Raw genomic sequence first — 21,689 nt, 5'->3', positions numbered from 1 at the left:
TTATCGTTATCACGTTGATATGATAACAGCTGCATAGGTTATAGTACCCCAGCAAGCTGTTTGAACGTTAGCATTACGGTGTTCGATTGAATTGTTGCCCGCATTATTCGCGATTCTTGGCGTTAGATGAGTTTTTCAGTCGTTTCAGTGTGAATTTGTGCGATTGAAACAATGCGGCTCATTCGGGTGTGGTTTGTTGTACACCTGAGTCTAACCGTACCGTCGGTAGTACACATGTTCGGTGAACTTCTGGACACGGCGAAAGTGTGTCTGTATATGCAGTGCACGAAGGAAGGTTCAAAGCTGACGCTACTGTTTAACGAAACCATGTGGAAAGCATTCACTCCGCAGCCAAACAGTGCTTTCGATTTTAGCAGCTTTAACTGGTCCGAGCTGGATAGCTTGGTGCAAGAGAATCAAACGTTTGAGGTTGTGTTTAATCGACTCGTCATTCCCCATATCGATAAGTAAGTGATCGTACGAAAGAAAGAAAAAAAAACCGTCAATGCTACGCCCTAAGCTATTACCTAACACAATATTCACAGATTGCAAGGTCATGAAAGTGTTACGACCTTAAACCTGGAGAACAACTGCATTAGCACAATTGAGGTGGAAGCTTTTGAGAATTTCATAAACTTGATAACACTCTCTTTGCGCGGGAATATGATAACGCAAGTGCACGGTAAGAAACATGATAAATATATCTTCGTTGCTGTAGTGTTGCATCCAACCAAACGCCACGTATGGTCTCGCGGAATCTAAACCTAGCTACCTTCATCTGCTCACATACGATACAGACTTTGTCGACTACCCCAACAACCTGCAGCACCTGGATTTGTCAAACAACTCGATTAAAGACATCGTGCGTTTGAAAACGTTTACATTGCCGCACTTGAGACACCTAAATCTATCGCACAACCGTATCGAATCGATACGCACTGAGCTGTCCAAGCTGGAGGCACTGGAAACGCTCGACTTATCCCATAACGCGATCAAACGGGGAGAAAAACCCATCGTGCTGCCGCCAAATGTTCGTCAACTGTTGCTGCAGCACAATGAGCTGACCACGTGGCCGTTCGAATCCGTGCCGGAAACATTAACGGAGCTTTCTCTGCGTTTCAATCAGATCGATCAGATAGCTAGGCAGACAACAAACGTACGGAGTCTTGATCTGTCCAGTAACAGACTAGCGATTTTTCCGGGTGAATATTTTCCGTTGCTCGAAGAATTGGATTTATCGAGCAATTATTTCGAAGAATTTCCTCGCTTTGGTAACCAAACGAAGTCCATCGGCAAAATTTCCTTTAACCGAATGCCAAATTTAAGATCCATCGGCAGGAGTACCTTTGCAGCAATAGCAGGTAGGTGGGCGGCGAGACGAGATTAGATGAAAAAATGCTTCATTACTCAACTCGTTCTTCATTCGGAATCCCGCAGACAATCTTCAGGAGCTTGAAATTTCCTTCTGTCCACGATTGGCCACCATCGAGCCCAACACATTCATCGATCTGAAAGCATTAAACAGAGTGAGTTAGAATATTCGTGCGACGCGTTAAAGCATTTTCTACACATCCAAAATAATATCCCGCCTTACAGCTTGATCTCAGCTATAACGCACTGCAGCAAGTGCCGGAAAATATGGCCCACTGGCAGCAGATTGAGCACGGTGTGGATCTGCAGGGCAATCCGATCAACTGTAACTGCTCGATGCAGTGGCTGGCCGACAGAGTGATTCCGGCGATGCATTCCCGGCCGGAACTGCATAAACTCTTCCCAATGCTGCGCTGTGCCCAACCACCAATGTACCAAAACTACCTTATCGTTCATCTAACCGTGCACGACAATTTGATGTGCCGAAAGTATCGCGAGATGGACCTACCCGGCATGGAAACGGTTGTCCAGGCGATGAAAGAACATCGGCAGATGCAGGTTGTGTGGGCGCAAAAAATCATACTGTCCTGTCTAATAGTGGGTATTATCCTAATGGGTTGCTATTTAGCTTATCTGAAGCATAAATATCCGCGACACAGGATAAGACCGTTATACTATAAATGAATGTTCCTAGTTTTACTCTAGCGCTTGCAGGAATCGCATAACCATGACATATAAAAGTAAAACACATAACAGAACTAAACATTGACACGGTCTTCACACGCAGGACTGACTTATCCAGCTTACGGGTAAATAAAGTCACAGAAAGCCAGAAATGGCAGGTCTTTTAAACCTCTTCGGCTAGTTGTGCCGATAAAGAAACAATGAAACACTAAGTTACTTCTTTCACACTGCATTTTGAATGGCATTCCATCCAGTCGGGTTTGTAATATGTTTCGTCTTTTATTTGACATTCAACATCCGTTTTCCAATATATATATATATAGTCTGTCTGTTCTACCATCTCTATGCTCTACCACGCACAACGCTCAAACTAGGGAATCTCTCCTTTACGTTCACTCATGTCCCTGCACAAAACACGCGATATCCTGTCTAGTAAGGAACGATCCTTCCCGATGCTACCCAAGTCCACTCGAGAAGCATATGGTTCCAAAAACTTTCAAACAAAACCCATCGTTGATTACCCGTTGGCTTACGGGTAAATTGCATTGTTATCTCGCGTAAAACATAATCACGATGAAGCAGCACAACGGAGTTATACATTTTTCCAACCTTCGCCGCCTCTCCTTCACAACGCAGCATCATAAAATGTGGGGAGTTTTGTTGTTTTAAATTGTTAAAATGTAGCCATTACAGCAGAATTTGATCCACATTGCCCTTTTACCTTCTAAATTGTCTATCATGCATAACGATCTTTTACTGGGTGTTTTTAATTTGGTTTTCCTTGTTCGATAGCCATGTGTGTTGACGGCTTGTTGTGACATGTCTTTTGCGGTATATTTTAAGCAGTTTTTTTTGTTGTTGTTCATTTAATGCTCACATTCACGCACTGCTTGCCATATGATGGATAGGTTGGTGGTAAAACGTGCAATGTCGCTCTTCCTACTTTTATGTATATAGTTCGGGTTAAATATTGAGTTTTGGCTCCAAACGGCACAAATAATGACTGTCATCCAATAAGGTTGGAAGTTTACCTCTTCTAGTCAGTATAGTATTGGTTTTCTTTTGCTCCTTTCACTATTTCTTTTCGTTACATTGCCTAACTAAACAAAAATCTATCATATGTGATGTGATATTACCGTAATATAAAAAGGTTCCACACGGCGGCTTGCTCTTCCGCGTTTGGTCGTTGCACACGTGTGTGTATGGGCGCCGTGATGTTAGAACTGTTTGTAAAGAGATAGCGCGAGATAGAGAAAGAGAGAGAGAGAGAGAGAGCAAAAACTAGCTGCGCTATTTAATGTTAAATGATGTTCAATATTAATAGAGAACCAACAAAAAAACACTTTCTAACCGCCCATCGTATTACGGCTAGTTGAGCAGCGTGATGCAAAAAACTGTTTGCAGGTTTGAAGATCGCTCCCGGCGGATCGATATAAATTGCTAACCTCCTCCACGTTACATTTTGACTAAATATCTTAAACATTATCACCTTAACGCATTACTGTTTGCTGCTTTCTACCGAAACGGGCGCACTTGTTTCGCGGGGCGCCATCGGCAAATGGGCGTTTTGTTTTGTTGAATATTTGGTTTATCTATCGTAGTACGATTTATGATATATGTTTGTTTGTTTTCCCACCCGCTTAATATGATAGTTAAAGATGCGTTAAAATATCGTATCAAGCAGTTACATGATCACTTCCTACTGAACGTTATGTTTCGAATAGAAATAGCTAAACCGTTGACGATCTTTACCGATCAAATAAAACTTAAAACTGCAATCCAACCGGCTGATCGTGACATCCATGTTGCCGCTGGTATATGATGTCTATGACTGGATCGTAATCATGGGCATGGTTGAGACGCTAACGCTACCGAACGCTGTTCCATGACAATATATCTCCTGCCACACATTTGGTGTATGCTACTTTAATTAAACAACTACCTGTTCTGGCAACGGATTCTAAAGGACTTGGGGTTTTTAGCCGTACAGAATTGGTTTCTTCACGAGCTTTAGTGTGATAGTCAATTTAAAGTCTGAAGGAAGAAGATAGGAATAACCGAGCGAGTTGGGGAGTTCTCTAACTTTAAAGCTATTGAAAGATGACGATCAATGAAAGGAAGCTTGATCCGAAAGGTCATGAGGTGTATCACATCACCTGCACGGATCAAGGAGGCAAAAACAAACTGTGCACGGCAAAACCAAACGTCCTTTAGACACATTTTAAAATGCTTCTGCACTACCCACTAGTGGTCGCTTTAATGCGATATACTATACTCAACCAGTTCATATATGTTCTTTATTTCATCGCTCAACTCAATCTCTCCCGTTTCATTGCCGCTTGTTTTTAGTAATTTGTCTCTGGCTCTATTTACTTTTCCCTATTCATCTGCATTGTTACCTTTCTTTTTGTTTGTGCATATGTTTACGAATTAAATTAGATTTCCATTCTGTGCCATGTCTTCCTTCTATACTACATCCCATCTGTGGTCGGTTCACCGACCACACAAAGGTCAAGTTTTGCTTTCAAACGCTTGCGCTAATGTGGCTCTATTTTAAATCGTTTTACGATTATGGTTTAGCTATGCTTACCGCTAACTACGGTAAATTTATCTCTGGAAAGCATATCATTGTTACGTACACCACCTTGTCTACATTCAGTTTCACTTCTTATCGACTGAAACCTGCCCAACTACGTTCCGTTCTGTATGACACTATAATACTATAAACAATTGCAACAAAACTAAATAAAAACAAAAAAGACCATGATTGGAAAGGAAAAGGACTGGTTACAAAGAGTGTGTGTGTGTGTTGATTTTTCACACAATAAATACACAAAAAAAACACAGTATTGGCTCTAGTTCGCTGTATGATAACTGATTAAACTTTTAATATGGCCTGATCCGGAAATTAATGCATCCGGATTAGTTTTATGCGCGCCCTAATCCTTCTATTCATAGCTGTTTAATATTTGTAGCGAATTAAGTGACCACCATTCCAGCTATTGGAATGTGTGATATAATTTCGATTTCCGTTCCTCTTTGTGCATGTGCTGAGAAATAATTTTCTTCGCGACGCCTAGGTAGCTGGTACAAGCTCGCTTAACACTGACCATGATCAATCGAACGTCGTCCAGTTGCTGAAGGTTGGTTTCGTCTGGCCGCTGTTGCTGCTATCCATCGTCGGGTATTTGCTACCATTGCAACCGAGCTGGCGGCCACCATTCGGAACCTGCGCGTTATGAAGACGATTGGTCGTGTTCTGTTGATCGGCTTTACTAGTGCTCCCGTTAATGTGCAGTGTTGTTGGCTTTGTGCTACCACTGTCCAGCAGTGAGAATTTATCTAGACCATAGTTTCGCAACAGCTCGAAATCATCCGAGACATTACTTTCCCGCGCACTGGCACCAGTACCAGCACCGTTGGACGCGTTGGTGCGTTCCCCGACGCTGCTATACGAACGCTGTGGTTGTGATTGTCCATCGCTTCCCATCCCTAGTGCCCGGTGGTTGTGTGGTTGGTGAGGTTGATGATGAGCGGGGTGCGAAGACACGGCGACGTTTTGTTGGTAAAGCGGTGTAAAGTAAGGATAGACCGGATTATTAACGCTCAGGCTGGTCGAGGGAAAGGATGCGGTCGGCATCGTTACGCCGGATGCATTTGCCAAGCCTGCCGAATAGCTGGAGGGTGTTAGTGCTGAGCGGGGGGTCGCATGCGAAGTGTCGGCCGGGCCACCCGTACCGATTGGTTTGGCCCGCTCATTGAGCGGATCGAAGTCCTCCAGCTCGAAGCTCGAGTTGGTGGTATCCAGCGTGATTAGATCTAGGGATTCTTCGTTCACCGGTGGAGTTGTGCTTCCGGCGGTAGCTCCGGATGTGGACGCAGGGAAATCGGGTGTGTCACCGTTTTGAGACTGCGAAATATAGGCGGTAGGAGTGTGAGAACATGGAGCAGCACTAGCTAGCATTACAGGCAGTTGGTGTGGTTGGTTGGTTGGTGTGTGTGTGCACCGGGAGTAATCCTTCGCAAGGTACTCCAATGAGAGGAAAACCGATCATTTACCCAGCACTGAAGCGAAACTTTCGGTAGCTCATAAATGATCTACAGACCAAGAAGCAACACACCGCAAACATTACAAAGGTAGATTGAAACATTATGCTAAAATTCATGACTTGTTATATTTGTTTTAAGGAAAAATACGACTCAATCCAATCTAATACTTGGCTCACATCCCATCCAATACATAAGCGGAAGAAAGCATCAAAACGAATAAATTCGTGCTGAAATCAAAATGACCAGTAGAAGCGTGTCCAATTCAATCATTAAAAATAACGAATATATTACTTTAAAAAAAAAAACAGCAATCAAAAACATAACAACTAGCTACCTTCAACGAATAACTCTACCAAGCAGTAAACAAAAAAAAAAAAAAAACAATTCATTTAATAAAGCAACACAAAACATATGAAAGTTGTTTGGCAACATGAAACAAGAAATACAGTCAACCCTTTACCCGAAAAGCTTACTAAAACAGTAACATATTTAGAAATTATTCTGATCAGTTTAGCATCACACTAGCGAGTATGACGTACGATTCAGGAAGAGGACTTGAGAGAACGATAAAAGTAGCAATATGATCGTAAAAGCAAACACCGATAGTGAGTAGAGATCGTTCCAAAGCGATAGACAAGGAAAGAAAAACACCGAGCAGAAGATGATGTACGGATGAGATACTCCCCCTTCCCTCTAGCCGGGATGATATCGGTGACCCTCTTGTGCACAAAATGGCAGGTGAACGGGATGGCGAAAGGATGATAAAAGGTTGCAGATGAATGGAACATAAATGTGCCACACACACAAAACAGCGATCGTGACCGAACATTAACCGATGATGAGTACACACAAGTGGTAAACTATACAAAAACAAAACACACAGAGAAAACACCCACGTAGCACATGACCCGGTGTTTGACAGGTGTTTTCGTTAAAGCGCGCATCAACACCTCCGCAAATAAAAAGCACAGGAGTTTCGATCAAATGTAACACAAAGAAAAGCCCACGTAACGTAACACTCATCACAAAGTTGACAAGACAGAAAAAAAAAATGGTACCAGGAAGATACAAACAGGTCTTACTATGGGTGGATTAAAGTTGTGGAAAACGTGAACCTGGGTACTCCTGCTACACTCCGCCGATGGTAACGCGGTTTTGGGTTGAGTTTGGAAAAGGCGTAGAGGCGTAGAGGTTCAACAAACAGCAGGCAAAACGGAAGCGCGCCGTTTTTTTTTGGTACGTTTCTGCTCTGGGCAAATATCTATCATCATCAGTTCTTTTCCTCACGGCACGGCCAGCCGGACCAGTGCGCCAGCAAATGGACGGGATGAGGAACACGTCCCGCAGCTCACCTTAAACATCCTGCTTCGCCACCGTTTGCATACTTAGCTTACGCTCGATCTTAACCCGCATCTAGGAGGTTTCCGCGGGCGTATGTCCGAGGTGAAACGAAGCGTTTTGTTTGGAATTGGAGGCATAGTGGGTGAGAGATTCAAAGAAGACAACATCGTCACAAGCATCATCCAAGCGCAATGAAACGAGGTACAGGCAAAAACGTGAGTGTGTACGAGAATTTACGAATTCAAGCGGTACCGGATCGAGCATTACGCGCAGCAAAAATAAATCAAACGGGAACGGGGAAGAAAGAAGGGAAAAAAGGATATTTAAAGAAAAGAGTATTAATCGCCAATAAGATAAGCTGAAATGGAATCGAATCGAATTGCAATCGACGTCTAACGTTTTTGTGGAGGGGAATTAACATTCCGGAATCGATTTAATTTTGCGGGGGATAAGATAGGTAAGATAGGGAGAATGTGGTTGGACATTCCGTTCAAGAGGGCACCGTAAAGAGTCGAAACGCGCAATAGAGCAGCAGAAAGCAGTGGAAGGTGTGGTAAAGGGCAAGTTTCATTACCTCTTTGCGGAAGGTGGGCTTCGGTGCAAGCGGTGGCCGTTGCGGTGGCTGGGGCGCTTGCGCTTTCGGTGGATGTGGCAAGGTATAGGCGTGCTGCAATGGTGGCGGTTTGCCTGCTGTTGCTGCTGCTACGCTTTGTACGATCGGTTGTTGCTTCTGGTGTTGCGTTTGGGGCAGCAGCGGCGGTAGGATGTGATTGCTATGCATTGTGCTATCGGACGCGGGATCGAGCTCATGCCTGCGGACCGCCGGCTGACCGAACGTCATGGACATGCTGGTGGTGGTCGTGGTCGCCGTACCCGCATATCCACCGACCGTCGTCGTGGTCGTGGTAAGCGTGATCAGCTGCTCCTCCTCGTCGTCGAACCGGAGGATGTCGTTGCGCCGGATGGACGCGTCGCCCTGCGCCTTCAAAGGCGGTGGAGGCGGAGGGGAAGGTAAGGGAGGTGATTGATCGATGGTCGACGGGGAAGCCGTACCGGAGGGAACAGCAATCGGTGGCTTCGCCTTCGGTACGGAAGGTATGAAGTTATTGTAGGTACGATAGGGCGATGAGTTCGACGAGGAAGACGACGGAGGTGACATGGGTGGGGGAGAAATCTGAATGGCGGCCAGTGCGTCGGCCGCCGATTGGAAGCGCCTCGGCGGTATCGGTGGACACGGTGCATCCGGTGAGAGATCGAAGTTTGTCTGATCGTCGTCGTTGTGGTAGTCGCCGCTACCATTGTTGTTGCAGCTATTGCATGGCCGCCCGGTGTGCTGCTGTCGCGCATTATCGAGCTCCAGGCTGAGCAGCGGTTGCGCACCAACTGCCACCGACTCCTGTATGCGAGGTAGAGCGTTACTACTGCCACCCGGTGGACTGACCGGTGCTCCCGCCCGGGACGATGGCCGACTGCCGGAGTTCCCGCCTTCCGCACTGTTCGTTGGCTTGAGCTGCAAGGGAGGCAAATGCAGATTGTTTTGCCCCGGTATGGAGACAGGATAGGACCACATGAGAACATCACAACAACACAAACGCACATACGGGATAACCCACACGCACAGAGGGAGTGTGTGTGTGTGTGTATGTGTATGCCGAAGGTGTGAGTAATGGAATGGAATGAATGCGTGCAAGATTTGGCACAGAAAGGTGGAAACGATAGAAAGGAGAAGATGCACTTGATATATTCACAGCTAAGATGAACGATGAAGGATGGGGGGTTTTTTTTAAATGGGTTCTTTTGTTTTGTTTTTGTTAACATAGAGCTGATTTTGTATGAGCCACAAAACCCAAAACCGAAATGATAGATGGATACAGCCCATCATGAACAGTAGAACAAAATCAAAGTAGAATGCAACCACAGAGAAATTTGGAAAATGATACATGAGCATCCATCAAACCGCCACATCCATCAAACGGGACGACATTTGCATCTTTTAAACTGAATTGAGTAAGCCTCTTCGCTATAGCTATTCCTCAACGACACTTTCGATTGGTTATCCTAAGCGTACCATTCACGTACACCATCATGTATTGGATGTATACTCATGAAGGTATGCAATACCTCTTCGCAAAATTGTCTAAACACTTCTCCACAGTTAACTGCATACTCATGCCTTGCCAAACATATTAAATGGAATTTAAATTGCAAATATTATATTCACAAAACAAACGCTACGGCACACGTTATTACTACTTCCACGCCTGACAACACACACTCATGATGCGCATGATGCGGCAAAATGACAATGGTTCACAGTTGTTAGTGACAAAAAGTACCAATTATAGATAGGTATTGCATTACGTTTACAATCTTAGAAAACCACACACGCACACACACTCACGCACACGGTATTCGACCCAAAAACAATACGTTACAATTATTGTGTGATGCTCACAAGTTAAGGATGCATTTTTCATTTGCTCAGCGCTTAGATGCTCGTTAATAGTGCAACAAAACAGATGCATTACATTAAATAAAAAAAAACCATAAGGTATTGAAATTTGTGTGGCAGAGCAAAAAACTTAAATTTAAAAAAATATTTTTCAATCGCTACCCGAAATTATGGTTACTAAATAAATGGCGTAAATTTCAACGGGAGCTACAACAGCTCGTCTGTGTCGGCAAATCATAAAAGGCCACCGACAGTAACCATAAACACACATTAACAAAATCGAAGGAACAGAAAATAGTTCACAAAATTATAAACTTTAAATTTCATTCTTCGCAGCGCGCAGCAAACGCGTTCGGCGCATTCGAGCTGTCTGCAGCTAAACAGACACACTGGGCAAGAGATAGTTACTGACTCGTATTGCATGCTATGGGAAATAAAATAAGTGGTACTCCAGGAGGAAGAAACCGGTTCATGCGTACTTACATTCCGATTCACGGCGGGCGATTTGAACAGCGTCAGATGATGCTGCATCTCCTGCCACAGGTTCATTTCCGACGATGAGTTCGAGCTGGTGGGACTGAGCGTTGGGCTGCGTATGTCGCTCGCACTGCTGCTAGTCATATGGTTGTTATTGTTGTTGCTGTTGGCATAGCTGTGATTGTTGTTGTTCATGTGGCTTGTGCTGCCAGCAGCACTGCTACCGCTGCGGGTCATCGCAGCCGAGGCGCTATGATAACCGGCACTGCTACTGTTACCGGCACTGCCACCACCGACGCCCCCATTGCTTTGCGGTAGCGACTGATGCATATGATGATGGTGGCTGCCCAGCAGGATATGTGGTGAGTTGTGTAGCGAGGTTGACGATGGTGTAAGCATTTGGTGCGGGTTGTGCGTATGGTAAACATCGTCCGGTAGCGCGATCGTCTGCGGGCGCTTGTTAAAGACGGGCGAGTTTGGCGCGGACTGATGGTGTCCACCGACATCGTACTGATGGTGCAGATGCATACTGCTGCTGCTATCGAGCTTCGTTTTCGGTGGGGTCGTTTCACGAAATTTCGACCGTAAGCCCTTGTAAGCAGTCTTCACACCTTTGCCACCTTCCTTGACCTAAAATTGAACGCACAGTGATTAGTAGGGTGGTAAAGCAGGGGAACTCTCTTATCGTCAATTATCCAACACATCTCACCAAGCACAAACAGTAACATGCCAGTAACGTGGTGTGATTAAAGTGCTCTTCAATCGCAAAAAGAAACTGTTACAACAAAACCCACTCACCGATTTGACGGCCGAACGTACAGCTGGATTAGTCTAGAGGAAGCAACAGCAACAGCAGCGAATGTGGGGCAGCAAATTGTAGCGGCGTTAAGAACCCCAGGTTGACGAAACACATTCCCGGCACACAGGCAATTGGTGGCAAGCACAAACACCGCAGCGAAGACGAATTCCCCCCGAAAGCGGTTGGTGGACAGCGTGTCAGAAATCACGCCACACAACACCCCGCGGAAAGTACACACCGGAAGCAGATCGGTCACAATGAATAGGAAATGTTTGGTTTAAGTATCCGCGTGTTGATAGACGCAATCACATGCACCGTGTATGAGAACGTAGCGTCAGGTAGCGAATGCACACAACCCCGGTCCAGAATGTGAATGTTTTCGTGATTTCGTAAATGCAGAATGAAGGAGAAACAGTGTAAGCAGAGCCGTCAAAGAGTGATGCGATATGATGCGGAAGAAAGACATGAAAAAGATGCAGAATGATGAGATTCATGATCAATTTAAGGATGTTTCTTTTATAAACAGGCGGGCCTAAACTGATGATAAGGTTTACAGGAGAAAAAAAAAATCAAACAAATACCAAAGGAAGAAGAAACCATAATTTAGCGCCACATTGAAACAAAACTCATATCGTGCGAATTGATCTTCAAAGCAATTGTTTATTGAGGAATCTTAAGAGGTGCTATAATAACTGGCTAATATGACATACTATCCTTTCGGGTATTGACGGGAGATTTTAACTGTTGCTCCGATTAATAATAGCATCGAATGAACTAAGCATAATGTTTATAAAAATATCTTAATCGACCATAAAGTACTCTTATGCAATCATCACAAATCGGAATGTTAAGTATAATTCGAGGAATCACAATGAAATGTCGATCACCTGCGTAGCACAGATGGATACCTATTGCAATCGGTCACTTTTCAAACTACCAGCAAATGTTCCCAACTTTCCCTTAGTGCAGCTTTCAATAAGCATTCAGTAAAGTCAAATGGAACTACTAAGAAACCGAACAACCGGAAAGAGGCTACCGAAACGTGCCAAATCGAATGAAACCACAAACAGGGACGGTGCATAACAGAATGGGAAGCAAAAAAAAAACAGAATGGAAAATGTGGTCACTATCAAATCAACGACACTACCTTATCCTTGAAGTTCTTCAGCAAATCCTTGTACTGTTTCGTCTTTCGGCCCGATTTTTCCGCGTACCGGAAGTATTCCACCTCGAACTCGTCCGAAAATCCCTGACCAGTGTTTAGCATATCCAAGCGTTCTTCGATAAACTGTTACAGGGCGTAATGGATAAAAAAAAATAAATCATTCAGTATGGAGCGTCAAAGATGATGCGGTTTCGTCGGTTTGTACACACCTGTTGGAAAATCTGCAAATCAAGCATTTTATCCAAAAACGGTCGTAAATGTGACGGTCGGGACTCGATGAACGTTTCCGGATCGAAGGTAATTTTATCGTTGAACTTTACAGCATCCCGATATCCACCAATTAATTGCACTAGAATACCTGCGCGAACGGAAAAAGGAATTAATTGGATTGGGAACAAAACGCTCGCGGTTCAATTTTCCCATCGTACCTAGAAATATCTTTGAAACCCGATCGCCCCGATGATCGGCCTGGTTGGAGAGCTGTTTCTTGAGCGAGCTCACCAACTCCTGGGGCATGCTTTTCACATCGTCGAACGGTGTTTCCAGCGTTCGTTTATCACAGTTCAGTATAACGACGTCACCAATTTCCTCCCGCCGTAACGTTTCGTACACCGCCTCCGGTACGCCGATCAGGAACGGCATCGGTGCGGCCAGTATGTCTTTCATCTGCATCGGCAGCACCGGTATGAAGATGTGCTGCCAAACCATCGGATAGAGGAAAGCGTTCGCCGCCTGCACGCACGACGATAGGATGTCGAGCCGCCGCGAAACAAAGATGATGCGCCGCTCTGCCAGCATAGCGGCGAATATTCCTATCATGAATTTTGGTTCCACAAAGTTGTAGTATTGATTGAGATTGTGCTAAAACGAAACAAGCGGAACGTTAGTACGGTCGGTTTCCAGCCCAGTGCAACTGCGCTTACATTCTCCGGAATACTGGGAAGCTGGAACTGTTGAGGTCTTTGAAATAGGAACGTTTGGGACGCTCGATCGTAGTGTAGCTTCAGACAGGCGCCCGGTTCCGGTACGCCTTTGTTGTACGATTCGGCTAGAAACGACGCAAACTCGTTCGGTCGGTTCTTCCGGATATCGGCCAGTACGTTCAGAAAGCGCATGAACGTATCGTGCCACGGAAGGTACGTGATAATCACCATCGCTGTGGGTGATTTCGGATCGTGCCGGCAGAACCCGAACCGCCATTTCGAGTCAATGTTGGTCAGCACGAACGAGTGGACTTGGATAGTGCGGCTGTGGAGAAAGAAAACGGGAATTTATCAGTTGAAACGGTGCAAAATGAAGTCCTATAACATATAAATCTAAAATTAAGCTCAATAGAATTTTCTTTTCCCATATCTTCATTTAAACTCACTCAAATTTAATTCGATTTAACCCTCGCTCGTTAACATTTAATGGTAGAAAGTGCTTTCATTTTAAACTAAAATAATCAATTATAAATATTATCACTAAAATGCCCTAAAGACAATCAAATATGAAGCTTAAATTAATCACTTTCATACTTTTCCAGAAACTTTGTGATCTCATGATATTCAGAGTAGACAGAAAAGTAACATTCTACATGACTACATCCTTCAAATTCTATTGGACATCAAAATTCCATTCCACTTGGCACTGATATCTAAGTTGAAGCACTTGTGATAAGGAGCTAGCCTTCAGTCATCTTCTTCAATGAAGTTAAGTCTTTCACTGCACACCTACCGAGGCCATCGTGATTGATTGACCGACCGGCGTAGAAAGGTACTAACGACCTTTGCAGGGAGGAATAATGGCACGAAAGTAAGATAAGAAGGCCAAACCCATGTGTCACGATAGCCATGTGTGTCCAAACGTTAGCAACCGACACATGCAGCGGGTTGCAATGTCTGTCCTGTCTGCCTCGATCGCCTGTGAATAATAGTGCAGTGACTCACGCTATTCGCCGTTTGCGGTTACTTTTCAGCAAACTTCCACCTTTCTGCCCCTTAAGAACACTTCGTTATTAAACGCATGACACAACGATATTTGTACAATTTCATTAAGAACGCTTCAAGTTTTGGGTGGTTTTTCCGGATAAATATAAATCATCACCGGAACTTCCCTTCCGAAGGCGTCATTTCCTGTTGTGTGCCATACACGCAAAAAAAAAACGTAGCGTTCACACACGATGGCAGCAAGCAACAGGAACCGCTCTATCTGTATCTTGTAGTCATTCCACTGCGCACCAAGTTCACTAATTCGACGTGAAGTTGGTCAGCTTTCCGGACGGTTCGAGTGTGGTGGTTGGAGTTACGTAAATTATAAACCACTTGTTGCGGTGACCATGAACACTTCGCCATTTTCGCGTGCTGAGCCGTCGCTTGCCATGTGTCGAGGTGTGCCACGAGTGTTCCTGATGGGTAATTAATTGGTTAAATATTAGCAAAACCCTACTGTCCCGAGCGACAGCGAACCAAGTAGGCGGGTACAGGACGATAAAGTGACTTTTAGTTGAAGCGTTGAAGCTCGCTAGAGAAGATTTAACTCTATTTATTTTATATCTAAAACAAAAAAAAATAAGAATCTCCAATGGTCATCAGTTAGAGAATGTTTGCATTGCAAGCTTAGCGCACAACAACGCTAGCGAAGCGTTGTTTCTACGTCTAAAAGACAACTTTAAAAATATCAAACCCTAACTTCAACTCCATTGTCGTGGTGGCGTGAACCGGTGTAGCATGACCAATCTCTATTATCGAAAACGAAAAAGAAAAACCCAACAAACCGCGCATATGCTCCGGTGCGGCGATGAGTCACCGCGGTCAGTCGACAGCAGCAGTTCCCGGTATCGAGAGCAACGTCAGGTTGATGGGCCACGAACGCAGTGCTCGCTATCGCACGACACGACGGTGGAGATGAGAAGGCCCTGTGAAGGTGAATGGTTCCGTAACAACGTTACAGCGCGCTAAGGTCGAAGGCACCATATTTCCGCTGCCAACCAATCGGTGCACGGAGTTTGCTTCTTTGTCTCTCGTCTCTTGTGCGCTAGGTGTCCTCCCGAAAACACCACGTCAAGGTGACTCAATGGCTTAAGATAATTTTCTTTCATCGCGAGAATGAAGTTGAGCACCACCGGAGCAACGGGGAGTAAAATTCCACGCGATGCGCAAGTGCTGCGAGTGTGTGGACATAAAATGCATAACGCAGAGACAGCGGAACAATGACCAGCGGATGAGAAGTGATGATCGTACGTAGTAATGATGAGCGATGAATTCCATCGCTTCCACAAGGCGACAGCTAATAACCAGTCAGTTCCTCCGGCCAACCAAAGTCAATCGGCAAGTGGACGTACGCGGTGCTTCTTCATCATCGGAAGTGCACCGTAATTGATGCTGGTACTGACATTAATACCGGCGCTCTTGGACACGCATACGCCGGCAACGTCCAGTCAACACCGGAAATGGTGCTCCAATTCATATGAAGCCACAGCGGAGCAACAAGATCTTCCTCCCTCCACTGGTCCAACCTGTCCGACCCGGCACACAATTGCAGGAGTATCTCATCGACTTCCCTCGGTCTCGTGATGTTGGCACCGGAATGTAACATTCCGCTTGCGTTCAACAGGGCGTCGCCAATGCCCGGACATCGGAGCGTTCGATTCCACATGGTAAGATTATGTGCGGGTAGCGTGTTGCATTCTGTGCCGCGTTTTCAGAATCGATGAGCTGGAACGGTTGTATAGGGCCGTGGTAGTGAAGACATTTACGACCATTACATGATAATTTGTGGAAACAGAACCGACCCCAGAAGGCAATTATTGGCAGGAAGAAACGTGTGCACCCCCTTTCGTAGCCCCCAAAAGCCCAAAATCCCTCGACTGTTGCCGTTCTGTTTGTGTATGGCAAATGAAAACGTTCCATCCCCCGGGGTGGTGGCTATCCCTAACGATCCATATCGTTTTTCCCAATCAACATCATCAACACCGCCGAGACGCGGCCTTCAACTCGGCGTTAAATGCTCAGTCGCTAATCTTGTTACTGCTGCTCGTCCGGATAGCTCCCGTTCGGATGTAATTCGATAAATATACATACGTTGCTATTATGGGGCGCTTGAGTTAACGTCTCACTGATGGCATTTGGGGCTGATCTGTTAGTCTTACCAGCAACTGTTGCATTGGGCACAGGGAGTGCGCACACAAATCCATCGGAACTCCCCATTTCCGAACCAAATCTAGCGTCGTCGAGACAAGTAAATTTCAAACACAAACAAGTGAGGCAAAACGACGGAGTCACTCTACGATGAAGGTGCCAATCCCTGGTATTAGAAGGCATTGGCGCAATTTTGCAGATGATGGCGTTTCGAAATGCGCCTCACCATCGTCACCGCCATCCGGCATGCACTTCGACTCCGTAGGACGAAGACACAATGCTCCCCCGCAACGGCAACGGTAGTCCCAAACCCGCCGAACAACATATGGCGTAACGTAACGGAGCGGCGGCTTTTGCATAATAAACGTGCCAAATCGAGAGGCCACACTCAACGCAAAAGCGATGACAATGTCCCAGCACGTTCACGGGCAAGATCGCTTCACCGGACACTCCCGTGGCGGGACGCGACATTTCGAGCGATAATGAATGCGATGCCGGTCACACACGCAAACACCGCACACATAACCACCCGGAATGGTACAAACGAAGTGGAGAGAAAAAAAAAAGGGCAGCTCCATGTCCAGCACGGACTCGAGCAAAGCGCCAATATCGCATGATACCGACGAGTTATGCGTGTGTGTTTGGGGTGCACACGATTCGGTCGTCCCTTTAATGGCGTCACGTTGGAAAGGGCGTGAGTGATAGACATTTGATTAAATTCCGATACCATTATCATGCAGTACGAGACAATGAAATATATTCAAACGGGTGCCTCGGTTATGTCACTTTTATGACGACTTTTGATTGAACACTAGAAAAGTCGTATCATTAAACCAGGAATTAATTTGGTTCGTGGATTAATTCTTTCGAAACGGCAAAATAAAAAATCTCATTCGGCTTACATATTTGCTGCGATTTCGACACAATCGAGAAGTCGTCGGCGCTTATCTTCCCACCGCGCGAACGTCAGCAAATCATGCGTAAAATAACTCTTTATGGATCATAACCGCTGCGGTCGCGTTTCAACGCAGTGTTCTTGCTAAAATGGCTTCATTTCGAGGAATTATAGATGCTGTGGCAGATGTGGTTGCTTCACATGGACGTTAGATCCTCTTTATGGCGCATGACGTCGTGATAGAGCTATAATGATATCTTCGAATCCGATCTAAACAAATTCGGCGTGGGTTGGCCAGAAATAGTAATACAAACTTTTATCAGAGTACCTGGTGTGTTCTGGTTATGATGGTTGCATGGAATTTTAGATAGCTTAATTAAGAATTCGTTGCAAGATATATTTGAACATCTAATGAACGGTGGAATACAAAGGTATGGTAAGACAACTGCTGGCGAAACCACAACTTACGCCAAATTACACGTGGGTCGAGCAACATTTTCAGTGTTTAACGTGACTGCCGCGGTTAAGCCGCATCGGACAAGCCATGCCAGTCATGGTTCCGTAGTTCCGGACTGAGTAGCGCGTCTTCTGAGAACATTCTTAGGCATCATGCAACGAGAATTCATTTATAATTAATCTATTCATCTGGCATGGATCTAAAGCATTCTCCATCACATCCTACTGGAAAACCTTGAAAGCAAACTCAACCTGAGTCACAGGTTGGAAGTGAGGTCATATTTTGTATTCGGAGTAGACCGAACAGAGTACATTATTCTTGCTGAATATATCCAGAAAACATTATCTTAATTTAGGCAATCTATTTTAGCATAAGTACCATAAGCCTATTAATTTCTACTTCTGTCTTCACGCTAAGCTTTGCAGCTTCTTGCCATTAACTTGGTGATGTATTTGCAGACAGCTTCTTCTTTATCGACAACAACAACCTGCAAGAGGTCTAGAGGCCTGTCATTTCTGGCTTTCTGTGACTTTATTTACCCGTAAGCTGGATATTCAGTCCTGTGTACGGGGGATTGGTCCGGATGGGATTTTAGTTCAGTCCGTTCGTGTGAAGACCGGCACCGCTACCATCATGCCACCATCATGCCACATAGGCAAACAGCTTCAGAAGAATACGAATGATATGTTTTTGGGGTTTAAACCACAATTCGGTTATTCTTGTTTCTCGCGTTTGTTTTCTGCCTTTAGCATCATTTATTCAGTCCTGTTTGCGAATTCGCAGCAGGATTTGAGGGACTTTATAACAAATATTGTGAATTGCAATCACCAATATTTGTCATTGGGTGCGCATTTATCACAATTGCACTTGCAAATTAGCCAAGAAGATAAAGTCTGAAATAAAAGTAAGGTGGAGAATCTTAAACGTAAGTATTTGATTATTCAACAGGCAAGTTTTATTATATATAAGGTAATGGAAAAACTTCACATTAATATCATACATAATATTAAGTAATGAAGAAAAAACAAGACTTGGAAACAGGAATACATCGGACCTAAACCCTACATTGCATCAAATCGACTTCTTCCTTAGTGGCACTACAACCTCACGAGGTCTAGGCCTGTCATTTCAGACTTTCTTTGACTTTATTAACAGTCAACAAATCGTCCACTATCTGATAACTAGCGGCAAAACGGCAAGTTCCTCATACGGTCGACCAAACAAACACAAAGTCCAGGGCTAGACATGTTTTGCTTGTTAGTTATCAATCATATCTCGTGTTGATTAAGGGAGAGTTGTTAGTCCATCGAAAGTTTATATTAATTAGCAAAGTTCACCCTCCCAAGGTCAATCGTTGTTGGACCGGCTGCGTAACAAGTCTAGCCATCATAAAAGTGTAAATACATAGCGCCAACCTAAGGCAACCATAGGAAGAAATTTCTCACCACAGGTGGTACGGAAGATTGAAATCAGAAATACATTTTCATACCAAACAAATCCGCACAACACGCTCATTTCCTTCCGCGCATCACAATCAATAATATAAAACAGTACGCCCTAAGCCGTGTGCCCTAGTAGACATCAAAGGCAAAACAATCAAAACGCAACAAAGTAAAAAATCAACCCCGGTAAAAACGTAGCAAAATTATTATTGGTGGCTGCTTAAAATTCGCTCATTACGAACCATTTTCGGTCGGGATTTCCTTCCGTCCCGTGGTCCGGTTCCGTCATGGTGGTGCAGGTGGCCCTCACGCTACACAAGCTACGCCTTGCGCACGCTGGTGTTGCGGAGCAGCATAAATAACAATTCACGCTCCGAAAGCGAAGCGATAAAAGTCAAATCATCGTCAGCACCCGGGGCAGAGCTGCCCACCGATGTGGAATTGCGCCCGGGCGAGAGGGCTCCGTGGGGTTTTTTTTTTCGACGCTGATAAGTGAATTCTAATTGTGTACGTCACGAAACAGAACGGCCTACAGAATGGCCGTTGCAAACTGTTGAGTTTTGGGAGCACACTTGTCGAACTTACTTTTTGTTGCTTCATCTAACCGGAATAGAACATAATGATCCTATTTATTGCTACCGAAAGCACGTCCAAGAGGTGCGAGGTTTTTTTCGTCAGACATTGACACAATGTCTGGTTCAGTTCCCGCTTGAGTGCCTAACTGAGTTGCCCCTGTTTGTGGTACCAAATTTGAGTCATTCAGCTTTTCCAAACACCTTTCGTCAACTTATCAACCCTTTCAAGTGATGGGTGTCACGCTTAACAACTGTCTCGCTCTCTCGCTCTTACCTTTCAAACGCACACGGAAACGCAAACGCAGGAATGTCGGTGGTAACCTTCGCATCCTTGAACGACTCCGGGAAGCTTTCCACGATGTGACCCGGCGCAGAGTCGTCGCCCGTACCCGGAGCAATTTCGCACCAGAACTCAAACAGTCGGCTGACATCCTCCCTGGAAAGGAAGAAACAATTGGAGTATGATAAAAACGAGCCAAGAAACACGATAAGGCAAGGGTATTTTATGATTCAGAACCTCCACAAATGAGCCACGAGCACGCACGCACCAGAGTTCAATACAAATATTGCGACGAGGAATAACAAAGAGACGTTTGAAACCGATTTAGATACGCCTACTTAGATCCATGGAAGCATGGCAGGGTGAAATACAACTACAATTGAGGGACTTCACCCACAAATCTGTCGCAATGGTTACTAACATTTCCTCCTCCATGAAGCATTCTTTAGCAACCAACGAAATCGGGTGATTGAGCCTATTCTTGTTGAGGCAGGCTCCGGAAAATCCCGTTCTCCCAAAGAAAACCCCGAAAAACGGGCACACCTTATTTTTCTTTGCCCGTGAAGAAAATGGAGAGCATACAGAGGGTAAGAAAAAGACGCCCGCTACGAAAAAAACACTCGAGGCAGCGAGAAAAACGGGCCCTTATCGTACGCGAGACATTGTTGCTGCACGAGCGGAAAAACGGGAAAAGTACGCGCAACGGAGGAAAACTATAAGTCCCTCTCTATCTCTCTCGTCTATATCCAAGGTGGGATGGGATTTTTATTGTTGAGGAAAATGGTTGTGTTTAGGTCGAGATAAGATACTAGTGAGCAAAGAAAACGGGAGGAAATAAATCAGCAGCTGTGGTAGTAGTGGCTCACACACACACTCGCGCGGTGTGAGTAGAGCACATCTCATCTCACAAGCTTCGTCCTTCGGGGATTGCTGCGCTTGCTTGTGTACGCGCTCGTGCGCTCCTTTTCTCTCTTTCCACACGCTTATCTGTTGGTGTTGCTGATGAAGGATGCTGTCTTCTACTCATTCTCATGAGCCGTTCGGCCTAGATTTTCCTATTCTATGCTGCCACGGTCTAACCTCGCCCGTTGTCCTTGTGACCATTGCGCGCTTGATGAATGAATGACCCACACAATGAAACAGGCACAGAGGACAGCTCGCAGAAACTCCCGAGCCCATGTCGCTCTCCGGTGCACTTGTGCTTTTACTACTACGCCAGGCCAGTTTGAGACAGGTCAATGGGCAAAAGTGCTTACGACGGTACTGTGAAGTACTTACTTGATTCGTGAGTTCATGTCACTCCGAAGTACCTCCCCGGGGAAATTAGTGGGGGGGGGGGGGAGGGGGATGGAGAGTCAGTGGACACAGAGCTACGTACTACACACTTGGGATTGGTAGTAGCGTATGTACTAGCTCCCGAATTCACACACGCACACACTGACACACTTGGCACAAGCGTGAAACAATCGCAAGGCTGATTACAGCTCTTCTAAGACGCGCCCACAGCCTCACACGATCGATCTGGAGAAGCTCTTTGAATGATTGCTTTTTTTACATAAAGAAACACCAGCTACACACAAGGG

General features: G+C 45.2%; 2 protein-coding genes across 2 annotated transcripts; one reads left to right on the top strand and one right to left on the bottom strand.

Annotated features, from left to right (window-relative positions):
- Window positions 1-171: 171 nt before the first annotated feature.
- LOC128710909 (leucine-rich repeat-containing protein 15-like) lies at window positions 172-2,055 on the top strand. The gene is made up of 5 exons (XM_053805768.1): window positions 172-467; window positions 546-682; window positions 798-1,361; window positions 1,438-1,526; window positions 1,597-2,055. The coding sequence occupies exons 1-5, from the start codon at window positions 172-174 to the stop codon at window positions 2,053-2,055; spliced, it is 1,545 nt and encodes a 514-aa protein (XP_053661743.1).
- A 3,115-nt stretch (window positions 2,056-5,170) lies between these two features.
- Window positions 5,171-21,401, bottom strand: LOC128710900 (uncharacterized). Its single transcript, XM_053805759.1, has 10 exons — window positions 21,385-21,401; window positions 20,101-20,262; window positions 13,263-13,587; window positions 12,768-13,200; window positions 12,549-12,697; window positions 12,322-12,462; window positions 11,174-11,206; window positions 10,382-11,005; window positions 8,021-8,956; window positions 5,171-5,965 (listed from the first exon to the last, which is right to left on the bottom strand). The coding sequence occupies exons 1-10, from the start codon at window positions 21,399-21,401 to the stop codon at window positions 5,171-5,173; spliced, it is 3,615 nt and encodes a 1,204-aa protein (XP_053661734.1).
- Between the last annotated feature and the right edge of the window lie 288 nt (window positions 21,402-21,689).

Source organism: Anopheles marshallii, chromosome 3 (assembly GCF_943734725.1).
Source record: "Anopheles marshallii chromosome 3, idAnoMarsDA_429_01, whole genome shotgun sequence".
Taxonomy (NCBI): domain Eukaryota; kingdom Metazoa; phylum Arthropoda; class Insecta; order Diptera; family Culicidae; genus Anopheles; species Anopheles marshallii.
This window is presented reverse-complemented; position numbering and strand designations above follow the sequence as displayed.